The sequence below is a fragment of the Gorilla gorilla genome, chromosome 20 (assembly GCF_029281585.2).
Source record: "Gorilla gorilla gorilla isolate KB3781 chromosome 20, NHGRI_mGorGor1-v2.1_pri, whole genome shotgun sequence".
Taxonomy (NCBI): domain Eukaryota; kingdom Metazoa; phylum Chordata; class Mammalia; order Primates; family Hominidae; genus Gorilla; species Gorilla gorilla.
This window is the reverse complement of record NC_073244.2, coordinates 52445095-52471338: the sequence shown is the minus strand read 5'-3', so window position 1 is coordinate 52471338 and position 26244 is coordinate 52445095. Positions and strand designations below refer to the sequence as shown.

The 26244-nt window shown below is 52.7% G+C and overlaps 1 protein-coding gene and 1 non-coding gene across 10 annotated transcripts; both read left to right on the top strand.

Annotated features, from left to right (window-relative positions):
• The first annotated feature begins 65 nt into the window (after positions 1 to 65).
• COQ8B (coenzyme Q8B) lies at positions 66 to 26145 on the top strand. Of its 9 annotated transcripts, XM_055369474.2 has the most exons (16): positions 843 to 861; positions 1020 to 1134; positions 3105 to 3209; positions 3343 to 3462; positions 3607 to 3673; positions 7574 to 7651; positions 12243 to 12365; positions 12508 to 12593; positions 13834 to 13974; positions 14067 to 14148; positions 14976 to 15069; positions 17214 to 17355; positions 17494 to 17601; positions 21618 to 21683; positions 24638 to 24724; positions 25302 to 26145. In XM_055369474.2, the coding sequence occupies exons 3-16, from the start codon at positions 3108 to 3110 to the stop codon at positions 25638 to 25640; spliced, it is 1635 nt and encodes a 544-aa protein (XP_055225449.1). In that variant the 5' UTR covers positions 843 to 861; positions 1020 to 1134; positions 3105 to 3107; the 3' UTR covers positions 25641 to 26145. The 9 variants fall into 9 exon arrangements, with proteins under 9 accessions (XP_055225442.2, XP_055225448.1, XP_055225449.1 ...); XM_055369467.2 differs by lacking the exon at positions 1020 to 1134 and having other exon boundaries at positions 66 to 861; XM_055369473.2 differs by having other exon boundaries at positions 831 to 1134.
• Positions 9546 to 9654, top strand: LOC115932947 (U6 spliceosomal RNA). Its single transcript, XR_004069036.1, has one exon. It is a non-coding gene; the product is annotated as a U6 spliceosomal RNA (small nuclear RNA).
• Positions 26146 to 26244: the final 99 nt, after the last annotated feature.

Below are 26244 nucleotides of genomic sequence, written 5' to 3'. Positions count from 1 at the left end.
CAGAGGTTATCAGCCCAGGACTTGACCCTCTCTGGCTGAGTCTGTGACCCATTTGTTTCCAGCTCTGTCCAGGGCCCATCAACCCCTGGCTGTGTCCAGGGGCTGGCCTCCTCGGGCTGAAACTGGAGGTCGGACCTGTGCGGATCAGTCCAAAGGCCATCTGTCCCGGTCTCCGTCCAAAGACAAGTCGTCTCCAGCTCTGACCAGCTCCTTTCTGGATGCGTCCGGAGGCTGGACCTGTCTGGCTCCGTCTTTTGCTTGGGCCTCTCGGTCTCTACTCCAAGGCCAGCTGCCGCGGGCTCAGTCTGTCCGTCTGTCCAGAATTCTGCCTGCGGACTCTCTGTCCCCGGCGCAGGCCCGCGGCAGGCCCTCTCAGGCTCGCTGTGGAGGCTGGACCCCTCTGTCCGGGCCCAGGGCCCGCCCCCCTCCGGCCGCCCCGCCGGGGCCCCTGCGCCGGGCCCAGGTCGCTGCTGTCCCGGCTGCCGCCGCCGCCCTCCTCGCGGCGCCTCCAGTCCCATGCGGGCCGCCGCGGGCAGAGCCCCGGCCTCCGCCTCGCTCAGGCTCCCACGGCACGGGCAGCGCCTCATGCCCGCTCCTTCGCTTCGGGCTTCGGCCGACCCGGCCCCTCCTATCCCTTTAAATCCCGCGAGGGGTGTGGCTGGGGAGCCCCGACTCCCGGGTTCCGGCCCGCGGAGCTCCAGCCCGCCCCGCCGCGCAAGGGTTAACCGATACTCCCCTCAAAGGGGAAAGCCCCGAAGCCCCGCCCCACCGGACGTGACGGAACGGAACGAGACGGAGCCTCGTCCGACTCCGCCTCCCAAGGGGAGGGGGTTTGCCTCTGAGCATCCGAAGCGCGGCCAGGTATGCATCTAGGGCACTGGGGTCCTGGTGGCGCGCCAGTGGGCCCCCTCCCTCCACCCCTGTGACTAAACCACCCTCCCTACACGGTTGAATGACAAGTTCAACCTTCCCTAAAACCCCCGGTGACGAGTCCAGCCGCGCGCCCATTCTTCACGCAGGGGCGGGATGGACTTTCAGACTTGGAGTTCCCACGGGTGTGGGTTCGAGACCTTCCTCTGCCAGTTCCCAGCTCCGCTACCCTGAGCAAATGACTTACGCTCCATTGGATTTTCCGTAAGAAATCTCTCTCATGTATAGAGTACTTGTTCTGTATCAGACCCTGACACGATTTCAGTTCATTCTCCAAGGCTGAACAATAGGGATGCCAGGGCTCCATTTTACACATGAGAACAGAGGCTTAGAGATCTGCCGGCCTCTACCCTTTGCTTGCAGCTACGGGGCTATCTGACATGATCTCATGTATGTGAAGCATGTGGCCCCGGGCCTGGCACTGTCAGTTGTAGCCCAGTAGGATTATTTATTGTCCTAGGTGATTTTGATATATTTTGCCCCCAAGGCTGAGCTGCCACCCAGCTCCTGAGTCAGCCGTTCACGTCTGAAGGGGGAGAGGAGGTAGTTTGTCTTGAAATTGAGTCAACTGGGGGAGACATTGGGCACAGGTCCAAGGCTCTAAAATGAGTCACCTTTTCACAGACCAATGAGAGAAATCGAAGGCAGGAGCCCACCTAGTACCTCATACAGGTTGGGAAGGAGAAGTCCAGAGAGGGATGAGGGCTTTTCTGAGGTCACACAGTACGGGAATAGAGACAAAGAGGCCTGATTCCCGACAAGAGGGGTTGGGGCAGCGGGGTTCTGTGGGGGAAGCATCGGCATCCCTCCCTCTCCCAGTGGTGGGAAAGATGCCCCAACCAGATGCTTCTATTCCAGACTGTGAAAAGTGGGTGAGTCAGCCTGTTGTGGGGAGAGCAGGCTTTCCAACGCGCGCGCGCGCACACACACACACACACACACACACACACACACAGAGAGAGAGAGAAAGAAAGATAGGATGGGAGGTGGTTTTCTGGGATGCCAAGGTTCCTGACTCAGCACTGGGAATCTTGGCTGAGTGTGTTCTGGGAAATGTCAGGCCTACAGGAAGCAGAGGGCTCCCAGTCGCACCATTCCGCAGGTGGGCGGGGAGCGGAGAGAACAGGGTGTGTGAGGGAACAGAGACTCAGTGTGCAAGTGGGGGGGAGGGTATGTACACGAGAGAGTTGAAGGCGTGAGCGGGAAACAGTTGGCAAGCAAGGCAAGGGATTTATATGCGCAAGGAAGGAGGTTGGGTGCCAGAATGTGGGTGTTTGTGCAAAGTGGAGGGGCTCCATGTGCAAGGGAAATGTTTGCTGGGAAGAATGTGTATTCAAAGGAATTGTGTTGAGCCTGCCAGGGGTAAAAATAAGAAGGGGGGTTGGCAAGATATTCGTGCAGAAGAGAGGCGTCAGGTTTGTAAGGGAGACTTTGCAAGAAAGTGTAGGGAACAGAAGGGTCTGTCGCGTACAAGGCACTTTGAGGTGAGTGGAAGGGCAGACAGGGCACGCTTGCGCTCCCGCGATGCCTCAGCAATCCCCCCAGATGGGCCCGCGATGCCCACCTTAATTCCCGGCTCCATCGCTCGGGCCTCTCTCCTGGCCCCTTCCCCCGCGCACAGATGGAGAAACTCCGTGCCAGTCAGCGAGTTGCTGCCGCGCCATTGGTTGGCTGGCCGAAGGGGGCGGGCATACAGAGGCTCCCGGAAGCACAGGAGGGCCCCAGCAGGTTGCGGACTCAGAGGCTGAGAGCAGTGGGTGCTTAGCAACGGGGGGAGGTGCCCAGTAACGGGGTGGGGATCAGGCGGGGGGACACCGGAGGAATTGCGGGTGCCTACAGGGCCAACAGAGGGGAAGGCGGTGCATAGCAACGAGGGGGGTTTCAGAGAAGTGGAGAGGTAGCCCCTGAGGAACTGTGGGTGTCTAGTAACGGGGGCGGACCCTAGCAACGGCGAGGGTTGGGAGAGGGGGGAAAGTGGGTTTTGGGAGGCGTGCAGGAAGAGCTAAGGGTTCCTAGCAACCAGGGGAGAACCAGGAGAAACTGTGGGAATCTATTAATAGTGGAGGAAGTATTTAGTGAGTGGGAATGAGAGAGGGTGGACACAGAGGAACATGGGGGCCTGGCCAAGAAGCCAGGCAACTCCCACCTGAATAATCCCTCCTCTTCTCCTCCAGGCAATGTGGCTGAAGGTGGGGGGCCTACTTCGGGGGACCGGTGGACAGCTGGGCCAGACTGTTGGTCAGCCTTGTGGGGCCCTGGGGCCTGGGCCCCACCGCTGGGTAAGAGGCTAGGGAGCAGGTCCCCAAGGGGAAGAGGCTGAGGGAGACTTCAGAGGGTAAAAGGACAGGAGGGGTCCAGAAGGGCCAGGTGATCCCATGTCCTCCCTCCCTTATCAAAGTATATCTCTTGCAGGGACCATGTGGAGGTTCTTGGGCCCAAAAGTTTTACCAGGATGGGCCTGGGAGAGGCCTGGGTGAGGAGGACATTCGCAGGGCTCGGGAGGCCCGTCCCAGGAAGACACCCCGGCCCCAGGTATCATTACCCCCACCCACCCAGCAACACCCCACGAATACTGCTGGCCCCCTGAGCTTGGGGAAGGGTGTGGTGGCAGAGTGGCTGCACTCTCTGGCCATGATGCCCACTTTCCCACCCTCAGACCTTGTCCCCATTTCCCAGCTGAGTGACCGCTCTCGAGAACGAAAGGTGCCTGCCTCCCGCATCAGCCGCTTGGCCAACTTTGGGGGTAGGTGTGACTTTGGGGGATCTTGGTGTGACCTCAATTAGAAAGGGCAACATTTACAGATTGAAGCAAGGGAGAGGATGAATCAGAGACAGGAAAGAGAGAGAGAGACAAAAAAAGAGAGACAAAGGCAAGGGCCTGCAAAGCCAAGAGAAATCGAGAGGAACATAAATGATAATTTTTTTTTGTTTGTTTTTTTGAGACAGAGTCTCACTTTGTCACCCAGGCTGGAGTGCAGTGGCACGATCACTGCAGCCTCAAACTTCTGGGCTCAAGCAATTCTCTCGCCTCAGCCTCCTGAGTAGCTGGGACTACAGTTGTGCACCATCCACCCGGGTAATTTTTTTTTTTTTTTCCTTTGAGACAGAGTCTCACTCTGTTGCCCAGGCTGGAGTGCAGTGGCACCGTCTTGGCTCATTGCAACCTCTGCCTCCTACATTCAAGCAATTCTCCTGCCACAGCCTCCTGAGTAGCTGGGATTACAGGTGCCTGCCACCATGCCTGGCTATTTTTTTTTTTTTTTTTGAGACGGAGTCTCCCTCTGTCACCCAGGCTGGAGTGCAGTGGCGCCATCTTGGCTCACTGCAACCTCCACCTCCCGGGTTCAAGCCGATTCTCCTGCCTCAGCCTCCCAAGTAGCTGGGATTACAGGCATGCATCCACCACACCCGGCTAATTTTTGTATTTTTAGTAGTGACGGGGTTTCACCATGTTCGTCAGGCAGTGGTAGAGCTTTGGCACCAGGCTGCCCAGGGTTCAAGGGATGACTCTGCTATGTCCTCGCTTTGTGATCCGCCTGCCTCGGCCTTCCCAAGTGCTGGGATTACAGGCGTGAGCCACCACACCTGGCCGCCTGGCTAATTTTTGTACTTTTAGTAGAGACAGAATTTCACCATGTTGGCCAGGCTGGTCTTGAACTCCTGACCTCAAGTGATCCACCCACCTCGGCCTCCCAAAGTGTTGGGATTTACAGATGTGAGCCATGGTGCCCGGGAAGCCACTGTGCCTGGCCTGGGTAATTTAAAAAATATTTTTTTGTAGAGATAGGGTCTCCCTGTGTTGCCCAAGTTGGTCTCAAGCGATCCTCCTGCCTCGGCCTCCCGAAGTGCTGGGGTTCTATGCATGAGCCACTGCTCCTGGCCATAATAACATTTACTGAGAACCTGTAATGTGCAGTGTCCCATATACACACATGCTGCACTGAATCAATGAGTGTTCTATTCCGTACATGAGGACATTGAGGCTAACAAAGGGGAGGTAACTTGACTTTGGGTTACACAGCCGGATGTCGTGCAAGTCACATGAAATAATTTAGTGGCTTGCAACCAGCATTTAAAAAGAAGAATAGGACAGAAAATATGCATGCACCTGTAGAGCAAGGGAAAGTCTTGTTTCATGAAACATATACCTTGGTCTGCACTGGTTATAACGTAAATGTCTTCTTATTGCTGATCATGGTTCAAGTTTTTTTTTTTTTTTTTTTTTTTGAGATGGAGTCTTGCTCTGTCACCCAGACTGGAGTGCAGTAGCATGATCTCAGCTCACTGCAACCTCCACCTCCCAGGTTCAAGCAATTCTCCTGCCTCAGCCTCCTGAGTAGCGGGGGTTACAGGTGCACGCCAGCATGTCCAACTTTTTTTTTTTCTTAGGGAGACAGGGTTTCACCATGTTGGCCAGGATGGTCTTGATCTCCTGACCTCGTGATCCACCTGCCTTGGCCTCCTAAAGTGCCAGGATTACAGACGTGAGCCACTGTGCCTGACCGCTAATTTCTGTATTTTTAGTAGAGATGGGGTTCCACCATGTTGGTCAAGCTGATCTCGAACTCCGCACCTCGTGATCCACCTGCCTCAGCCTCCCAAAGTGCTGGGATTATAGGCGTGAGCTACCATGCCCCGCCTGGTTCAAGTTTTAAAAATACAGATTCACTCGCTTGTACCCAGGAGTTAGAGATTGCAGTGAACCGAGATCGCACCATTGCACTCCAGCCTGGGCAGCAAGAGTGAAACTCTGTCTCAAAAAAAAAATCTATATATATATACATAGATAGATTCACAGTCTGCAGAGGCAGTCAAAGGCACTGGTTAGAGCTTTGGCACCAGGCTGCCCAGAGATTAAGGGATGACTCTTCTGTGTCCTCGCTTTGTGACGTGACTCTGGGCAAATTACTTCACTTCTCTGAACCTCAATTTCCTTTTCTGTAAAATGGAAGTTTTCTGTAAAATACATTTTATGAAGGTGGAGACCTCATGTAAGGACAAAAATTAGAAGGCACTGGGAACAGCCCCTGACATGTAGAAAGGACACAGAAAATGCCAGATATGGTAATTGACAGAGATGGTGACAACAAAAGAAGGAGAGACACCCGAGACGTCTTTAGGGACAAGAGGAGAGGTAGCAGAGGAAATCAGAGATGGAGAGATAACATCAAAGGGAGGAAAAGAGAGAAAGAGATCTAGATAGATAGGACAAATGGGGAGAAGGCAAGAGATGCAGAAATAACTGGCTTAGAAAAGGAGAGGTCAAGCCTGGTAGCCCACACCTGTAATCCCAGCACTTTGGGAGGCCGAGGCAGGAGGATCACGTGAGTTCTGGAGTTCCAGACCAGCCTGGGCAACATAGTGAGACCCTGTCTCAATAAAAAATTAGGTGAGCATGGTGGTATGCACGTGCGGTCTCAGCTACTCAGGAGGCTGAGGGAAGAGGATCACTTGAGCCCAGGAATTTGAGGCTGCAGTGAGTTATGATGGTGCCATTGCACTCCAGCCTGGGCGACAGAGTGAGACCCTGTCTCTAAAAAGAAAAAGAGATAAGCATAAAGAAGAGGAGGTGTGGACAGAGAAAGAAGAGTCACCAGAAGACAGAGGGACCTGGGACAATTGTTTCGGGGCCTTCTTTTTTTTTTTTTTGAGACGGAGTTTCTCTCTTGTTTCCCAGGCTGGAGTGCAGTGGTGTGATCTCGGCTCACCGCAACCTCTGTCTCCCAGGTTCAAGCGATTCTCCTGCCTCAGCCTCTTGAGTAGCTGGGGTTACAGGCATGCGCCACCACGCCCGGCTGATTTTGTATTTTTAGTAGAGACAGGGTTTCTCCACGTTGGCCAGGCTGGTCTCAAACTCCTGACTTCAGATGATCTGCCCACCTCGGCCTCCCAAAGTGCTGGGATCACAGGCATGAGCCACTGTGCCCGGCCGAGGGGCCTTCTTAACCTTGATCGCACATTAGAATTATCTGAGGTGCTTTTTAACAAAACACAAATTCCCATGTCTCAGGCCAATTTAATCAGAATTTTGGGAGTGGAGTCTGGGCATTATATTTACCGGAGCTCCTCTGGTAACTGGAATGTGCAGCCAGGGCTGAGAACTGCTGGGAGGGAGACAGAGACATGGAGAAAGGGTTAAAGAAAGAGGAAGCTGCACCTTAAAGGGAGCCCCATGCAGGAACAGAGTCAGAGACTGCTTTGGAAACAGATACAAAGAATTGGGAGACAAGACCGAGTGCGGTGTCTCATGCCTATAATCCCAGCACTTTGGGAGGCCAAGGCGGGAGGATCACCTGAGGTCAGGAGTTCGAGACCAGCCTGGCCAACACGGTGAAACCCCGTCTCCACTAAAAATACAAAAAAAAATTTAGCCAGGCGTGGTGGGCGTGTGCCTGTAATCCCAGCTACTCGGGAGGCTGAGGCAGGAGAATCGCTTGAACCCGGGAGGTGGAGGTTGCAGTGAACCAAGATTGTGCCACCACACTCCAGCCTGGGCAACAGAGCAAGACTCCGTCTCAAACAAAATAAAAAATAAAAAGAGTTGGGAGACAAGCATTCTTGGAGAAAAACTGAGAAAGGAGAGTGGGTTAGGCTGGGGGCACCCCAGGCAAACAGGCACTCATGTTCTTCTCTTGCACTCCAGGACTGGCTGTGGGCTTGGGGCTAGGAGTACTGGCCGAGATGGCTAAGAAGTCCATGCCAGGAGGTCGTCTGCAGTCAGGTGAGTGAGCCACACTGCCTGGGTTCAGATCCTGGCTTTGCTGTGTGACCTGGGGCAAGTGACTTCACCCCTCTGAGCTCCAGTTTCCTCATCTGGAAGATGGAGGTGGTGATAATTTACCCACCTCTTAGAGTCATTGTGAAGTGCTTTGAACAGGCCTAAACCACTATCAGGGTCATGATTAAGAGAAGCATATTAGATTTTTTTTTTTTTTAATTTGAGATGGAGTCTCACTCTGTCGCTCAGGCTGGAGAACAATGGCGCAGTCTTGGCTCACTGCAACCTCCACCTCCCCGGTTTAAGCAATTCTCCTGCCTCAGCCTCCCAAGTAGCTGGGATTATAGGCGCATGCCACCACGCTTGGTTAATTTTTGTATTTTTAGTAGAGACGGTTTCACCATATTGGCCAGGCTGGTCTTCAACTCCTGACCTCGTGATCCACCCGCCTTGGCCTCCCAAAGTGCTGGGATTATAGCATGAGCCACTGTGCCCAGCCACATATTAGATTATCTGAGAAAACATTTAAGCCATTGGGAGTTCCTAACTTGGAGCAGGAGCAGAAAGCTGAAAATAGAAGTGCCAGCGAGGGTCTGTGTACATCAGAGATGGAATTAGATGTGTAGCATTTGCCGTTATAAAAAATAAAATAAAAAGTTGAGGGTAGGTGGAGGTTCCCTCAACAAGTCAATGTCTTGAAACAAGTGGGGGTGGATATTCCAGATTAAAAACAGTTGAAAGAGACATTATTTGACAAATGGAGCATCTGAACCATGATTGCATATCAGTTTGGAAAAAACAGCCATGAAAGACTTTTTGGAGACAAATGGAAAATCTGAATATGGACTGGATGGCAGATGTTAAGGAATCGGTGTTAATTTTCTTACATGTGATTATGGTACTGTGATTGTGTAGGGGAATATCCTTATTCTTAGCAAAGCTTAAGTGCAACTACATGCAAGTGGGTCAGCAAAAAATAATAATAGCAAGTGTGTGGGTACACGCACAGATAAAGCAGACGAAGCAGAATGGTACCATGTTGAATCGAGGTGGAGGGTGTGCGGGTGTGCAGGTGCTCACGATATTATGCATGCAACTTTTCTGTTTGGATTTTTTTCTGTCTTTTTTTTTGGAGACAGGGTCTTGCTGTGTCACCCAGGCTGGAATGCAGTGGTACGATCATGGCTCACTGCAGCCTTGACTTCCCGGGCTCAGGTGATCCTCCCACCTCAGCCTCCTGCGTAGCTGGGATTATAGACACCTGCCACCACGCCCGGCTAATTTTTTGTATTTTTTGTAGAGAGAAGGTTTTGCCATGTTGCCCAGGCCGGTCTGGAACTCCTAGCCTCAAGTGATCCTCCCTGCTCAGCCTCCCAAAGTGCTGGGATTACAGGCATGAGCCACCACACCCAGCCTGGATATTTTTTTCAAAATAAAAAGTTGAGGGTAGGTGGAGGATTAGGGTTTGGGTAGGACCAGCCTGAGTCTACACCCCACTCTGCCACTTCCATGCTATGTGACCCAGGGATAGGTGCTGCACCTCTTTGAGTCTCTTGCTTTCTCACCTTGAAAATTAAAGGATTGCTAATTCTACTTCCTGGTGTGATTGTGGGCATTCAGCCAGAGAATCCACAAAGACACTTAGGATTCTGCCTGGAACAGCTCAATAATGAGCTCAATAAAATTTTATTTTATTTTAAATTTTATTTTAAGAGATAGAGTCTTGCTGTCACCCAGGCTGGAGTACAGTGGTGCAATCATGGCTCACTGCAGCTTTGAACTTCTGGGCTCAAGAGATCCTCTTACCCTGGCCTCCTAAAGTGCTGGGATTACAGCTGTGAGCCACCACAACTGGCCTTCAAAATTAATAAAGGCTTAAGAATTGCTTTGTTGTGCTGTGCTTGCTTCAGCATCACATATAAATAAAAATTGGAATGAGACAGAGAAAATTAGCACGGCCTCTGTGCAAAGATGACACATAAATTAATAAAGTGTTCATATTAAAAAAAGAAAAATAAATGCTTTGCCAAAGCTGAAATGTAATTTGCATATAAACCCAGGTACACATACCTGTAAGTGTATGGCTTGGTGCATTTTCACAAAGTACATTTGTCCGTACCCAGAGTAAGAAACCCTAGAATAGCTGCTCTCAAACTTCTTGGTCTCAGGATCGCTGCACACCCTTAAAACTGATGAATGGATGAATAAAATGTGATAGGCATACGATGGAATATTATCCAGCCATAAAAAGGAATGAACGGCTGACACATGCTGCAATGTAGATGAATCTTGAAAACACTAAGTGAGGCCGGTTGCGGTGGCTCACGCCTGTAATCCCAGCACTTTGGCAGGCCAAGGCAGGTGGATCACCTGAGGTGAGGAGTTCAAGACCAGCCTGTCCAATATGGCGAAATCCTGATTCTACTAAAAATACAAAAAATTAGCTGGATGTGGTGGTGGGTGCCTGTAACCCCAGCTACTTGGGTGGGGGGCTAAGGCAGGAGAATTGCTTGAACCAGGGAGGCGGAGGTTGCAGTGAACCAAGATCATGCCATTGTACTCCAGCCTTGGAGACAGAGCGAGATACTGTTTCAAAAAAAAAAAAAACACTAAGTGAAAGCAACCACACACAGAAAAACCACATATTGAATGATTCCAATAATATGAAATGTACAAAATAGGAAAATCTGTAGGGACATAAAGTAGATTAGTGGTTGTCAAGGCCTGGGGAGATTGGGGGAAATGAAGAGTGACTGCTAATGGGTATAGGGTTTCTTTTTTTTTTTCTTTTTTTGAGACAAGGTCTCACTCTGTCACCCAGGCTGGAGTGCAGTGGCGGGATCACGGCTCACTGTAACCTCTACCTCCTGGGTCCAAGTGATCTTCCTGCCTCAGCCTCCTGAGTAGCTGGGACTATAGGCGTGCACCACCATGCCCGGCTAATTTTTGTATTTTTTGTAGAAACAGGGTTTTACCATATTGTCCAGGCTGGTCTCAAACTCATGAACTCAAGTGATCCCGCCCCGACGTTCCAAAGTGCTGGGATTACAGGCATGAGCCAGCACTCCCGGCCTGGTTTCTTTTTTGAGTGGTGTAACTGTCCTAAAATTGATTCTGGTGATGCTTGCACAACTCTGTGAATATACTAATAATCATTGAATTATATAACTTAAATGGTGAATTATAACAGTATGTGAATTATTTCTCAATAAAACTGTTAGAATGAGCCCCCAAAGAGCTTATTTATGTGGATTATAGTTATCAATGTCTACCATATTAGAAATTAAAACTGAGAAATTTTTAGGCCAGGTGCGGTGGCTTACGCCTGTAATCCCAACACTTTGGGAAGCTGGGGCGGGAGGATCCCTTGAGGTCAGGAATTTGAGACCAGTCTGAGTGACATAGCGAGGCCCCATTTTTACAGAAAGTAAAAATATTAGCCAAGCATGGTGGTGCATACCTGTAGTCCCAGCTACTCAGGAGGTTAAGGCAGGAGGATCACTTGGGCCCAGGAGGTTGCAGTGAGTCATGATTGCGCCGCTGCACTCCAGCCTGGGTGATAGAGTGAGACACTGTCTCAAAAACACAACAAAAATACGGAGATATTTTTAAAACACAAGAGTACACACGTACACATTCCATCAGCTGTCAGTCTGATGGTGTCTTCACATGTCCTGGAGCCTCTGGAGAACTCCAGTGAATGTTCTTAGACGCATGAGAGCAGAAAAGGGAAAATAACATCTTAATGTTATGATAAAAATAGTTTGATCTCTCAGACCCCTCTGAATGGTCTCAGGGACCCTCAGGGGTCCCTGGCCCACATTTCGAGAATCGTTGCCCTTCTCATGTCCCCACCTGGTCACTCCCCTCACCAAGGGTGACCTCTGTCTTGGCTCCTGGACTCTGGATTTGTTTGGCCTTGTTTTGCTCTTTATATCAGTATAACTGGGTGATGATTTCATGCACCCGGCTGCTTTCACTCAGCATTACATTTTTGAGACCCACCTGGGCTGTTGTGTGTAGTGATAGCTCATCTATTCAATACTGTAGTAGTTACTCTTTGACTCTCCTGCAATTTGTTTTAACTTATGTTTATTTCTCTTTCTTTCTTTTCTTTTTTTTTTTTTTTGAGACAGGGTATTGCTTGGTTGCCCAGGCTGGAGTGCAATGGTGCAATCACAGCTCATTGCAGCCTCAACCTCCAGGGCTCAAGCAATCCTCCTGCCTCAGCCTCCTGAGTAGCTGGGACTACAGGCACATGCCACCATACACCCAGCTAATTAAAGACAGGGTCTTGCTTTGTTATCCAGGCTGGTCTGGAACTCCTTGATTCAAGCCATCCTCCTGCATTGACCTCCCAAAGTGTTGGGATTATAGGCGCGAGCCAACAAGCCTGGCCTCCGTATTTCGTTTTAGCCATTCCTATATTTTTTTTAATAGAGAAAGGATGTCACTGTTGCGCAGACTGGTCTCAGACTCCTGTGTTCATCCCACCTGGGTCTCCCAAAGTGCTGGGATTACAGGCGTGGGCCGCCGGGCCTGGCCGCAGTGATGATATTTGTGGTTATAATTCTAATGGTTGTTCTCTCCCCAGAGGGTGGTTCTGGGCTGGACTCCAGCCCCTTCCTGTCGGAGGCCAATGCCGAGCGGATTGTGCAGACCTTATGTACAGTTCGAGGGGCCGCCCTCAAGGTTGGCCAGATGCTCAGCATCCAGGGTACAGCATGACCCTCGACTCCTGACCCCTGACCTCCCTTCCACCCCAGCCCTACCCACAACAGGCCCCAACTTCAGATACTCACACGGGGTCCCTCCTCACCTCTTCGCTTACTTCCCCCCTCGTTCCACTGTCTCCCAAGACAACAGCTTCATCAGCCCTCAGCTGCAGCGCATCTTTGAGCGGGTCCGCCAGAGCGCCGACTTCATGCCCCGCTGGCAGATGCTGGTGAGTGCCCAGTGGGGGAGGGCGGTGAGGGAGGCAGGCTCCATCTCCTCTGACCTGCCTGACCCTCCTGGCCTCACTGCCCCACTCCCTGCCTCTGAGCCTCACTTTCCCCATCTGTAAAATGGGGATCACCAGAGTACACACCTCCTAGCATTGCTGTGGTGATTAAAAGAGGGAACAGCAGCCTGACCTCTCTGTGCTTCAGTTCCCTTCCCTGGGAAATGACGATAGTGACAGCCACACCCACATCATAGGGTCACATAAATCAGTATACACTGAGCACTGAGAACGGCCCCTGATTCACCATGAGCAACATGCAGGTGTTAGCTGTGATTATTACTGTTTTTTTAATTAAAGGAGATCGTGTCTGTAATAGGTTGGCAAGGCGCCTGGCGCCAAGTAAGTGCCCAGGACATGAGCTGTTCTAATAACTGGGTAAGGCATGGAATCCAGGATTCCGCCACCCACCTGCTCTCCCATCCCTGTTCTGCTTATTCGCCATGCGGCCCCAGGCAGGTACTGCCTCTCTCTGGGCCACTCTGAATAGGACCTGGCCCGCAGGAAGCCCATTGTAAATTTTAGCTCTTCTTGATCACATTAACTGTGAGTTAATAATAACATATAAGAGCATAATAAAGGATGGTTGGCCACGTGTAATGGCTCATGCCTGTAATCCCAGCACTTTGGGAGGCTGAGGCGGGAGGATCGTTTGAGCTCAGGACTTCCAGACCACCCTGGGCAACATAGTGAGACCTTGTCTCTACTAAATATAATAACAGTAATAATTAGCTGGGCACAGTGGCACGTATCTGTAGTCCCAGCTATTCAGGAGGCAGGAGGATGGCTTGAGCTCGGGAGGTTGATGCTGCAGTGAGCCGTGAGGGTGCCACTACACTCCAGCCTGGGCTACAGAATAAGACCCTGTCTCAAAAAAAAAAAAAAAAAAAGGATTGTTATGAGTCTTAACTATAAATAATAGCAATCCCCACAACAGCCCAGGAAGTCCAGGTTCAGGGGACACAGGCTAGGCTGAGCCTCACAGTCTGCCAGTGCCTGGCTAGTCACTTGCACAAGGGAGCTCTCTCTGAGCCTCAGTTTCCTCATCTGCAAAGGGGGTGGCAGCCAAGAACTTAGCCCAGGGCCCTGCCTGTGGTGAGTGCTGGGGTTATCAACACGTAAAGCACTCAGCCTGGGGAATGAACTCTGCCACAATGATGATGGCTGTGACTACTCCCCGCAGAGAGTTCTTGAAGAGGAGCTCGGCAGGGACTGGCAGGCCAAGGTGGCCTCCTTGGAGGAGGTGCCCTTTGCCGCTGCCTCAATTGGGCAGGTGCACCAGGGCCTGCTGAGGGACGGGACGGAGGTGGCCGTGAAGATCCAGGTGAGAGGGGAGGCTGGGCAGGGTAGGGGCGGGCACCCTGCTAGCCCAGAGAAGTGACTCCCACCTTCTCTCCCTCCGTTCTCCCTTTACAGTACCCCGGCATAGCCCAGAGCATTCAGAGCGATGTCCAGAACCTGCTGGTGGTACTCAAGATGAGCGCGGCCCTGCCCGCGGGTGAGGCGCCCACCCACTCCTCTGCTGACCTCCCAAAGGGGCTATGCCCAGAGAGAGAAAGCAGGAGGGGGAGCCCAGAGGAGAGCACGGGCAGGGTGTGCTGGCATTGTGAGCGGGAATGTCAGAGACAGAAAGGACACCAAGGCGGGGAGAGCCCAGGGAGCATGAGCAGGTGTGGGAAAAGCCTTACGGATTTTAACAGAGCCTTAGAGAGACGGGAGCCCAGGGCCAAGATACAGCAGCAGACTCTCAGAGGGTGTGCATGCAGGGAGCGGGATTGTAGGTGCGGCAGAGCAGAAAAGGACAGTCCTGGGGATGGCACGTGAGGAGGCGCCTAGAGAAAGGAGGGTGGGTTGTGTTTGTGTAAGAGACGGAGAGGGAGAGGGAAAGCCAGGCCCAGAAGTGAGATTCAGAGGCAGTGAGCAACATGAGAGTCAGTATGAAAAGGAGACAGAATAGGGGCGAGCGTGACTGGGGTGCAGGCACGCGCAAGAGACAGAGCCTAGAAAAGGCTTCGGAAGACCCCGGGGAACCCTGCGGTGCTATGAAGGACGAGGGAAATGTGTAGACAGATGATACGATGCAGGTCAGAGGCCTGGAGCAGGAGCTGCAAGGGGCAGCGGGGGAGACAGGAGAGGGACAGATGCAGGTCAGAGGCGCGGAGCAGGAGCTGCGTGGGAGACAGGAGAGGGACAGATGTGGGTCACAGGCCTAGAGTAGGAGCTGCGAGGGACAGCGCGGGAGACAGGAGAGGGAGGGTTGGCAGGAGAAGGCATCCACCAGTGGGCGCTCGGGGCCCTTCCCTTGCTGACACACCTCCCCCGCAGGCCTGTTTGCCGAGCAGAGCCTGCAGGCCTTGCAGCAGGAGCTGGCTTGGGAGTGTGACTACCGTCGTGAGGCGGCTTGTGCCCAGAATTTCAGGTGAGCTGAGTGCCCTGAGCTTCCCTCCTTCCCTCCCTCCCAGGCTGGGTGGGAAGTAGCTGCCCCCTCAGCTTCTGGCAGCTGGAGCTGTGGGGTAGGGCAAACTCTCTCTTTCTTTCAATCATTGTTCATCCATCCGTCCACTCATCCATCACTTCGCTTACCCCCTTTGTCCTCTGTGAGCTTGGGCAGGTCACTTCCCAAGCGGCAGTCTTCTCCTGTGTCAGATGGGCCGCATATCCACTGTGGTCCGACACAGGCACTTAATTACACAATGACACACTCTTACCTCTGCTGGACTGACGGAGAGCAAGGAGCCCACAGCACTGGGAGGTAGAGAGAGTGGGCTCCACAGCATCCCTTCTGCACTGCGGGTTGTGGGAGAAGGTGGTAGAAGCATTTTGAGAACAGGTTGGCATCATCACATAAGCCCTTATATTCAAGAACTCTGCAAGCCAACGATTGCCCTCCCTGCTGAACACTCTAGGGACCCTTTTGCCAGTATCCACCATCAGACTATTCTAGAACGCTTGTCTGCAACAGCCCCAAACTGGAAACAACCCATATCCATCAAGTTTATCCAGCAGGGTGGACAAATAAGCAACGGTATATTCATCTGTGGAATATTACGTAGCAGTGAAAATGCATGAACTATGGCTACGTGGAACAATGTGGTTATATCTTGGAAGCATCCTGATGTGTAGCAATTAATGGCACCTCAGTGGGGTCCTTCACAGTGTGGCTCACACATTTATTGACAGCCTAAAACGTGCCAAGCTCTGTAGACAGAGAGTGAAAGCTCAGTAGAAGGCAGTGGTTAGAGGCACACACCCTAGACTCAGATGCAGGATGAAATCCTGGGTCAGCCCTTAACAGGTTGCGTGGCCTGCATCCATACAATCTGTACAGTGGCCTCCAGAGAGCATCCCCTCACTGTGGAGTGAGGATGAAAGGGGAGTGTGCCGATTAAATGCCCCACATGGCTCCGGTTCATGAGGAGCAGTTCAAACATCAGAGATTTTTATCAACAAGGACAAAAATACAAACCCCAAAGCAGGAGCTCAAGGAAGAGAGTGTGAAGTGGGGTGATGGGCCAGAGACCCCCCGTCCCCCACAGGATTCCCGGGTGCCCTTAGGATAAAGCCCCACACCACCCTCCTGTTCTCCCTCACTCTCCTCCAGCCATCCCACGGATCCTCAACCAGAGACCTTGCTCATATTCTCTGCCTCCCAAATCTTACATAGACATACTTCTTTTATTTTTTTGAGACAGGGTCTCGCTCTGTTTTCCAGGCTGGAATACAGTGGTGAGATCACAGCTCACTCCAGCCTCGACCTCCTAGGCTCAAGTGATTTTCCCACCTCAGCCTCCTGAGTAGCTGGGACCATAGGCGCAGGCCACCACACCCAGCTAATTTTTGTAGTTTTTCGTAAAGACGAGGTTTCACCATGTTGCCCAGGCTGGTCTTGAACTCCTGGGCTCAAGCGATTCTCCCACCTCGGTGTCTGAAACTGCTGAGATTACAGGTGTAAGCCACTGCACCCAGCCAACACACTTACCTCAATCTATAATCCGTCTGTTTGTGAGAGTGTGGTCTCGGGGTTGGGGGTCAGGTCCAGGGACTGGTTCATTCACTGCTCTGTCCCCAGCATCATTTAGCACAAGGATGGACACAGAAGATTCTTTCCCGCTATTTACCTGTGTTCAGAGTAGTGATTGCAAGGACTGACCCATGGGTATCACTATAGACTTCACAGATTTTGATACCAGTGACTACTTTTGGGATGAATGAATTAATAAATTAATGAAAAAAGTAGTGCAAAGGCTGAAATACACCTGAACTCATCCTTCTGGGGCAACCAGAAGTGATAGAAGGGTTTCAGGTAGGGAAGTGGTGACTGGGTTTCCAGCAGCACCCAGTTGAGAGGCAGGTGCAGAGTAGGCACCTTGGAGGTACTTGTTAAATCTCAGTCCAGCCAGGTGTTGGTCATCACCCAGGGCAGACAGCAGCAAGAGATGGGCAGGAGGGAGGGCATGGCGCAGACTGTTCATGGAGGACTTCTGAGAGCACAAGGAGGAGGTCTCAAGCTGGGTCACAAGCCTGAAGCACGAAGTCCCCTTCCTCCCTTTCCTTCTGCCCCAGGCAGCTGCTGGCAAATGACCCCTTCTTCCGGGTCCCAGCCGTGGTTAAGGAGCTGTGCACGACACGGGTGCTGGGCATGGAGCTGGCTGGAGGGGTCCCCCTGGACCAGTGCCGGGGCCTGAGCCAGGACCTGCGGAACCAGGTATGCCGTCTGGTGGCACAGTGGGAAGGGCATGGCCCCAGGGCGGGTGGGCCAGGCTCATGGTCCCTCTCCAGGCCAGAAGTGGCACCACAAGGGAGATCACACTGAGATGCCTGTTAATTCTTCTCCCCACCCCAGATTTGCTTCCAGCTCCTGAAGCTGTGTCTGCGGGAGCTGTTTGAGTTCCGATTCATGCAGACTGACCCCAACTGGGCCAACTTCCTGTATGACGCCTCCAGCCACCAGGTTGGTTCCTAGTGATGTGTGTCTGGGTGCATTTGCTGTTGTAACAAATATTCCTTGATATTTCGGTAGCTCAACAAAATAGCAGTTGATTACCCCCACAATAGGCAGGGGTGGCCCTTTTCCAAGTGGTGATTCAGGGACCCAGCTCCTTCCCTTTTGTGGTTTTGCCATCCCTGGGGCCTTGCAACGCTCTGCTTCCCAAGGAAAGGGTAAGAGAGGTTGAGGGTAGCCCCCTGCCTAACTGCTTTGGCCAGAAGTGGAAAAAGTAATGCCCAGGCTAAATACACTAAGCTCATCCTGGGGCAATGGACATAGCACTTCCGTTGCCATTCCATCAGTGAGAGCTAGTGACATAGCCTGCCTAGGTGCAAGGCATGCTGGAAAATGGAGTCCCTGGCTAGGCAGTGGTTCCTGGTGGCAATGTGACAGCACAGAGGGGAAGTACAGCTTTTGGAAGACAGTTAGCCATCACTACCACACTCGTCATCCATACAGAACACACCATCACCTGCCCCTGCCTCTTGACAGCAATAAAAAGACATCCCTGACCCTTGCATTCTCAGAGTGCCCAGTCCAGTGGGGGGACCTGGCACCACACAGCGATGACCTAGAGTGGTTCGTACCAACCACAATGAGGAGCACAGGCCAGATGGGTCAGGACCGGGATGGGGGAGGCACAGGCAGAGGGGTGGGGGCTGGAGTTGGGGGAGGCACAGGAAGTTATGGGATCCCAGGGAAAGTGCCTGACTCACTGTGGGGTGAGCAGGGATTAAGGGAGGCTTCTTAAAGCAAGTGCCATTAAAGCTGGGACCACTGAGAGGCTGAGGTGGGAGGAATGCTTGAGCCCAGGAGGTCGAGGCTGCAGTGAACCAAGATCATGCCACTGCACTCCAACCTGGGTGACAGGGCGAGACTCTGTCTCACCAAAGGAAAAAAAAAAAAAGCTGAGACCAGAGGCTGAGCATGGTGGCTCATGCCTGTAATTCCAGCACTTTGGGATGCTGAGGCAGGAGGACCCCTTGAGGCCAGGAATTTAAAACCAGCCTGGGCTCTATTTAAAAAAAAAAAAAAAAAGGCTGAGATGGGACAGGGGAAAAGGAGACAACCACCCAGAGAGCAGAGTGTTCCCAGCAGAGGGCAGGGGGTGTACAAAGACCTGTAGTGAAGGTTTGGACCTGCAGACTTGAGTGTTGGTGGATACATCATTACCTTTATCAGGGGTTGCCAACTGTTTTCCAAAGTGGTCTATCCCCATTTTGTCCCCAGAGGGGTCTTTCTAAAGCACAAATCTGGTCAAGATATCCCTCCTACAGCTTCACAGCCCCCTCAGAATCAAGTCTGAACCCTTTGCTGAGCATCCTGTGGCCCCACGGAGTCTCCAGCCCTAGTCCCTTGCCCCTTCTTTCTCCACAATGTGCATACACCCTGTGTCCCCTCCTAGGTTCATACCCCAGGGATATGTTTACCCAACGCCAAGTGATAGGAGTCCTGACATCAATTTATTGGTTTCCAACAGGACTTTTTTTTTTTTTGAGACAGAGTTTTGCTCTTGTTGCCCAGGCTGGAGTGCAATGGCACGATCTCAGCTCACTGAAGCCTCTGCCTCTGGGGTTCAAGAAATTCTCCCACCTCAGCCTCCCAAGTAGCTGGGATTACAGGTGCCCGCCACCACGCTTGGCTAATTTTTTGTATCTTTAGTAGAGATGAGGTTTCACCATTTTGGCCAGGCTAGTCTTGAACTCCTGACCTCATGATCCACCAGCACTTTTTTTTTTTTATGGAATAGATGGTGTCAGTATGTCACAGATTGGAGGGATCCATATTATTTTGGGACACTTTTTTTTTTTTTTTTCCGAGATGAAGTCTCGCTCTTATCACCCAGGCTGGAGTGCAGTGGTGTGATCTCAGCTCACTGCAACCTCCGCCTCCCAGGTTCAAGCAATTCTCCTGCCTCAGCCTCCCAAGTAGCTGGGATTACAGGTGCCTGCCACCACGCCCAGCTAATTTTTGTATTTTTAGTAGAGATGGGGTTTCACCATGTTGGCCAGGCTGGTCTCGAACTCCTGACCTCAGGTGATCCGCCTGCCTTGGCCTCCCGAAGTGTTGGGATTACAGCCATGAGCCATTGCGCCTGGCCTTGGGACACTTTTGTTTGACGTTTATGTGTGCATTTGCATGAACGCCCAGTAGAAACTCTCTCTCTCTCTCTCTCTCTCTCTCTCTCTGTGTGTATATATATATATAATTTTATTTATTTATTTGTTTAGAGATAGAGTTTTGCTCTTGTTGAGAATGGAGGCTGGAGTGCAGTGGCACAATCTCGACTCACTGCAACCTCCACCTCCTGGGTTCAAGTGATTCTCCTGCCTCAGCCTCCCAACTAGCTGGGACTACAGGCGTGCGCCACCACACCCAGCTAATTTTGTATTTTTAGTATAGGTGGGGTTTCACCATGTTGGCCAGGCTGATCTTGAACTCCTGACCTCAGGTGATCCGCCCGCCTCAGCCTCCCAAAATGCTGGGATTACAGGTGTGAGCCATCACGCCCAGCCACCAGTAGAAACAATTTCTTACTGTGGGTTGTGGTCAGTTCAAACTCTACTGCCCTAGAAACATTCTTACAGGTGTTCATTGAGCACAAAAATTAGAAACAGGCCAGGTGAGATGACTCACTAATGTAATCTCTGCATTTTGGGAGGCTGAGGCGGGAGGATCACTGGAGCCCAGTAGTTCGAGACCAGTTTGGGCAACATAGTGAAACCCTATCTCTACAAAAAATGTTTCAAACTTAGCCAGGTGTGGTGGGGTGCACCTGTGGTCCCAGCTACCCAGGAGGCTGAGGCAGGAGGATCACTTGAGCGTGGGAGTTTGAGGCTGTAGTAAGCCATGGTCGTGCCACTGCACTCCAGCGTGGGCAACAGATCAAGACCCTGTCTCAAAAAAAAAAAAAAATGTCAGAACAGAGTTTACAACTAATAAACATATTTAAAAAGAAGGAAAAAAAATCAGAAACAACCACAGTATTCCTCAGCCAGATAAATGCACTGTGATAGATTCACACAACGAAGTCCTTACACAGCAGTGTGAAATGAGTGACTGAGGTGGAGCGACACATGGCAACAGGGATAAATCACAAAACCATGCTGGGCAAAAAGCACAAGTTGCAGGAGAACGATAGTAAATACCACTTCTGTGAAGTTTGAAAATATGCACACCATTACTCTAGATTGTTTACAGCTGTACACATACATAGAAAATACAGAAATGCATAAATGAGAATTTCAGGAAATAATTTAATAATGATTGTAGGAAAGAGGTGACCCTGGGGACCTGGGGGAGGTGTGATCAGGGCGGGATACACAGGAGGCTCCACGTGGATGGGGAGTATTTTTTTTTTTTTTTTGAGACGGAGTCTCACTCTGTTGCCCAGGCTGGAGTACAATAGCACAATCTCGGCTCACTGCAACCTCCACCTCCCAGGTTCAAGCCATTCTCCTTCCTCAGCCTCCCGAGTAGCTGGGATTACAGGCACGCACCACCGCACCTGGCTAATTTTTGTATTTTTAGTAGAGACGGGATTTCACCATGATGGCCAGGCTGGTCTCAAACTCCTGACCTCATGATCCACCCACCTTGGCCTCCTAAAGTGCTAGGGTTACAGGTGTGAGCCACCACGCGTGGCCGGATGGGGAGTATTTTATATTTTAGGCTGGGTGGCGGGATTTGTGAGTATTCATTTTACTTTTCTATATCTTTTATTATTCTCTGGATTTTTTTTCTGGGTCTAAAATTTGTTATTGCATAAACAATTAGAACTAAAAAAAAAAAAAAAGCCTTCAGCTAGGGGGTTGGTTGGAAATGTGGAGATGAGGCCAGGAGCCCAGTGAGGCAGCCAGGCAGGGACTCTGGCAGGAGCGGGCAGGGTGGTGGGGAGGGAGACAGATCCTGGCTGCCCCAATAGACAGTGAGGGTGTGAATGGGATCCCAGCATTCCTTTCACCATTCCTTGCTTCCAGGTGACCCTGCTGGACTTTGGTGCAAGCCGGGAGTTTGGGACAGAGTTCACAGACCATTACATCGAGGTGAGTCTCCCCCAGACCCCAGGGCCTCTGAAAGGCTGAGGCTCAAGGCATATACTGAGGCAGAGGAGTAAGAAGGAGAAATGCAGTTTCTGGAATTAAGAAATAATAAATAATAGTAATACTCGTAGCAACTAGCACACACCAAGCACTTAATATGTCAGGCTCCATCTTTAGTGCTTACGTATAGTAACCGATATAAACCACACAGCAACACAATGTGAAAAGGACCGTTTTTAGGCCCGTTTTAGGCCAGATGAAGTAACTGGGTCCTGGAGGGGTTAAGTCACCTGCCCAAGATCACAGCAGACTTGGGATTCAAATTCAGGTGGTCCAGGTCCAGAGCCCAAGCTTCCAACCACTGCCCAGCTCCCTCCTAAGAGAAAGGCCCACAGTGACCATCTTGTCACCTCTCCAGACCCCATGCTGTCCAGGGCCCTGGTGTCCAGCCCAGGTGTGTGTCCCTGGGGGCAACTCTGTCTACAGGAGGTGTTTCCTCACGTACTTGGCTCGTCTCTCCCACCCAGTGGGGTCAGTTTGTCTTAGAGGCTGCAGAGAACACCATTTCATTCGTTGTTGAGATTGGACATTTGCCCTGGGTCCTCTAATCATGTAGCCATCAATCTAAACGTTTTCTTTTCCTTTTTTTTCTTTTCTTTTCTTTTTTTTTTTAATTGAGACAGAGTCTTGCTCTGTCGCCCAGGCTGGAGTGCAGTGGCGCGATCTTGGCTCCCCACAACCTCCACCTCCTGGGTTCAAGCCATTCTCCTGCCTCAGCTTCTCGAGTAGCTGGGATTACAGGCACGTGCCACCACGCCCGGCTAATTTTTGTATTTTTAGTAGAGATGGGGTTTCACCATGTTGCCCAGGCTGGTCTCAAACTCCTGACCTCAGGTGATCCTCCTGCCTTGGCCTCCCAAAGTGCTGGGATTACAGGCATGAGCCCTCCTGCCCAGCCAATCTAAACGTTTTCTGACCCCTCCTCTGTGCCCAGCTCTATTCTAGGCAAAGCTGGAGACACAGCAGTGACCTGGGCCCAGCCTAGGCCCCTCCTCACAGAACTCATAGTCAGTGAGGCGACAGTGAGGACCTAGCATGGACAGGGCTGGGATGGGGGAAGCGCAGGGGACTGTGAGCCCAGAGGAGGAGCCTGAGCCAGCCTGGGGAGCCAAGGAGGGCTTCCCGGAGGAGGGAGTGTCAGTGTTGAGACCTGAGGGATGAGGGGGGCCAACTGGGAAAAGGCTCGGAGGGTATTTCAGATAGACAACATGTGCCAAGGCGAGGCAGTGATAAGGGACATTCCCATTAGAGCAGCATTTCTCAGACTTGGATGTGCATGTGAAGCCTGGCGATCCTGTGCAGGTGCAGATTCTGGTCTGGAGGTGGGCGTAAGATGCTATGTTCTGACACGCACCCATGTGAGGCCAGGGCTACCCGTATGGGGACCACACTGGTAGTAGTAAGGCCCTAGAGGACCCAAAGGAAGCTCCCATTCTGACTGGGAGGGCAGGTCGGGGGGCAGCACAGTGACGAGGCTGCAGCAAATCACTGTGGATTTTAGAGGCTGCGCTCTACAGCTCGTACTGTATCCAGGTGCCCTGCGGAGCCGTGGAAAAGATTTGAGCAGGGAAGGGATGCAGTCAGAATTTGAAAACTCCCTCTGAATAAGAAGTGGTCTCTAAGCCTGGGGGTGGGAGCCCAGGGCAGCTGTGGAGACGGGCAGAGGGGTGGCTGGGAGATGCCCAGCTGGCAGTCCGTGGGAGCAGATGGGCTAGAAGTTGGGGACAGAGGTGTCTAGCGATCTGGTCTGGGGACTGGTGGGGCCACCTCTGAGACAGGAACAGGAAGAGGAGGTGATAACCCCTTACACACAGGCCCCTTGGGGCCCTCTCTGCCGGCCACTGAGGCACAAAGCTGAGGCCCTTCTGCTCCCCACTGACACCCTCCCCTCCCACCCAGGCCTGCAGCCTTTGCCACTTTATAAAAGCCCTGGCTTCTGAGGACCACAGGCCTGACAGATGGCCAGACAGGCTCGGGCAGGGGGAGCAGAGAGGGAATGGAATTAATCCCGAATCCCCCTCCTCACAAAAAAGGGCAACCCAGTAGTGAGTGGTGTGACCCAGGTTCCACTCCCTACTCCAGGTCTGCTTCCCCTTCTGTGAAATAGGGACCCCCGTGCCCACCTCTTAATAATGGTAGATTATAGTATTTACGGTGCTTCCTGCATGAGACACAGCACCAGGCACGCCACAGGCATCACCTTCTTTATCCTCCCAACAGCCCCATGAGGAAGGCACTTTTGGCATCCCCACTTCACAGATGAGAAAGTGGAGGCCCAACAGGCCGGCAGGTGGCACAGCTGGGACGGAAGCCTAGCCAGCTGGCCCCAGCTGGGCATCTCTCCATGCCCACAACTCCTGCCCTGTGTGTGTGAGCTCATGGCTGGAGAGCTGCTCTGCTCCACACGCTCATTTGCTAAAGCAAGGTTCACCCAGGGCCTCCTGAGCACCAGACCCTGTGCCCCGTGCGACTAAACCCAACTGGGATCCTTGCTCTCACGGGGCTCAAAGTCCAGTGTGGGAGACAGAGAGATGGCCCCTGGCAACTTTGGATGCAGTTCTGGGTCACGTTCATACCTGTCCAGTTGAGTGTTTGGACTCACCAGCAGCCCTGACACTTGTTCCTTGCACTGTTTCACTGTGGCAGTTCCCGGGCAGGCCCCACATTGCCGGCTAGGTGGGCAGGATCCCTAACCACCTCCACTCCCAGGCTCTGGAACAGTCTTTAAGGGAGTCACAGACAGGCAAAGTTGGGAGCAGGAAGCTTCCAGGTGAGGGAGGGCCCAGGCAGATGAGAATGGAGGTGGGTACATGGGAGGCCCAGGCTTCCAGCTCCTCTTCTCCAGAGCCCCCTTGAGCCCCGGCCTTTGTCCCTCTAACTCCCACCCGTCTCCCCAGGTGGTGAAGGCTGCAGCTGATGGAGACAGAGACTGTGTCCTGCAGAAGTCCAGGGACCTCAAATTCCTCACAGGCTTTGAAACCAAGGTGGGGAGACACTGGGGGAGAAAGGGGCTGGTGTCTGTTGGTGGGGTGCAGTGGGGGGCTGCTTATCTCCACTGAGGAACTCAAGTAGGTGATGGGGCATGTCGATACCCGGGGACTGGGGGACTCTAGGAGGGGCTTGTCTCCACTAGGGAGAATGGAGGCTGTGTGTCTATACCTGGGGAGTGGGGGACTCTAGGAGGGATGCTTATCCATGCTGGGGACTTTGGGGAGGAGTGGGGGGAGGCGGCTGCCTGACTTCTCAGGAACCCTGGGAACATGGGCACCGTGGATCTGTTCAGGAGGGGCGAAGGCCGCTTCTCTGTTGTAGAGAGAGTAGAGGGCTACTTGTCTGTTGGAGGCTCTGCAGGGAAGTGAGGGGTGCTTACTCGGGGAATAGGCAACTGCTTGTCTAGTCCAGGCTCTGGAAGGAGCGGAAGCTGCTCACTCTTGGGAGAGTCGGGGCTTGTGTTGATGGTGGAGACTGGAGGGAGTGGAGGCTACATGTTGTTTCTGGGTTACGCAGAGGGCTCTATGTCCACACTGGCTGCCTTTGCTCTCCCCCCACCCCCACTCCCAGGCATTCTCCGACGCCCACGTGGAGGCAGTGATGATCCTGGGGGAGCCTTTCGCCACCCAGGGCCCTTATGACTTTGGGTCGGGGGAAACGGCCCGCCGCATACAGGACCTCATCCCGGTGCTGCTGCGGCACCGGCTCTGTCCCCCACCCGAGGAGACCTATGCCCTGCACCGCAAGCTGGCAGGGGCTTTCCTGGCCTGTGCCCACCTCCGAGCCCACATCGCCTGCAGGGACCTCTTCCAGGACACCTACCACCGCTACTGGGCCAGTCGCCAGCCAGACGCAGCCACTGCCGGCAGCCTCCCCACCAAAGGGGACTCCTGGGTGGATCCCTCATGACAGCCTCCATGGGGGATTCAGTCCCCAGAGCAGGCCATACCCTGCTGTAGTGCCTCTTATCCCTTCCCCGTCTGCCCTGGGTCAGAGGAGCCCCCTTGGGCTTCCCAGTCTTGCCTGGCTCTCCTCCTTGGCCCAGGAGCTCAGGATCCCTGGGGCTGGGGAACTCCCAACTTCGTGCCCTAGATCCTGCACCTCCCCACTCGAAAGTGGGTATCCGAAAACTAAGCCAGGGAAGCGGTTAACTTATCTTTGCCAACATTTGAGGGAGCCTTGGGCCGCTGCATGTCGTTATGCAGATCGGACTCATCAGGGGGAGCCCTCACCTCTGCCTCAAGCCTCCCGTGGAAGGCGAGATGGTCCTGGAGGCAGTCCTCACCTCTGCCTCCCTCGCTCCTCCAACAGCTGCCTTCTCCCGGGTTCCAGCCTCTCAGTGTGTTGGAGAGGTAGGGGTGCGGGGTGGGGGGGAGCTGAATCTTCAATCGGAATAAAAGCAGCCCTCCCCTTCCCCCAGCTCTTTTCTCTGCGCGAGGGTTGGGGGGAGAGGGGGAGGAGCTCGCCAGCGGCCTCCAGGTGCAGATGGCCAGCCCCCCTACACCCCCTTGTC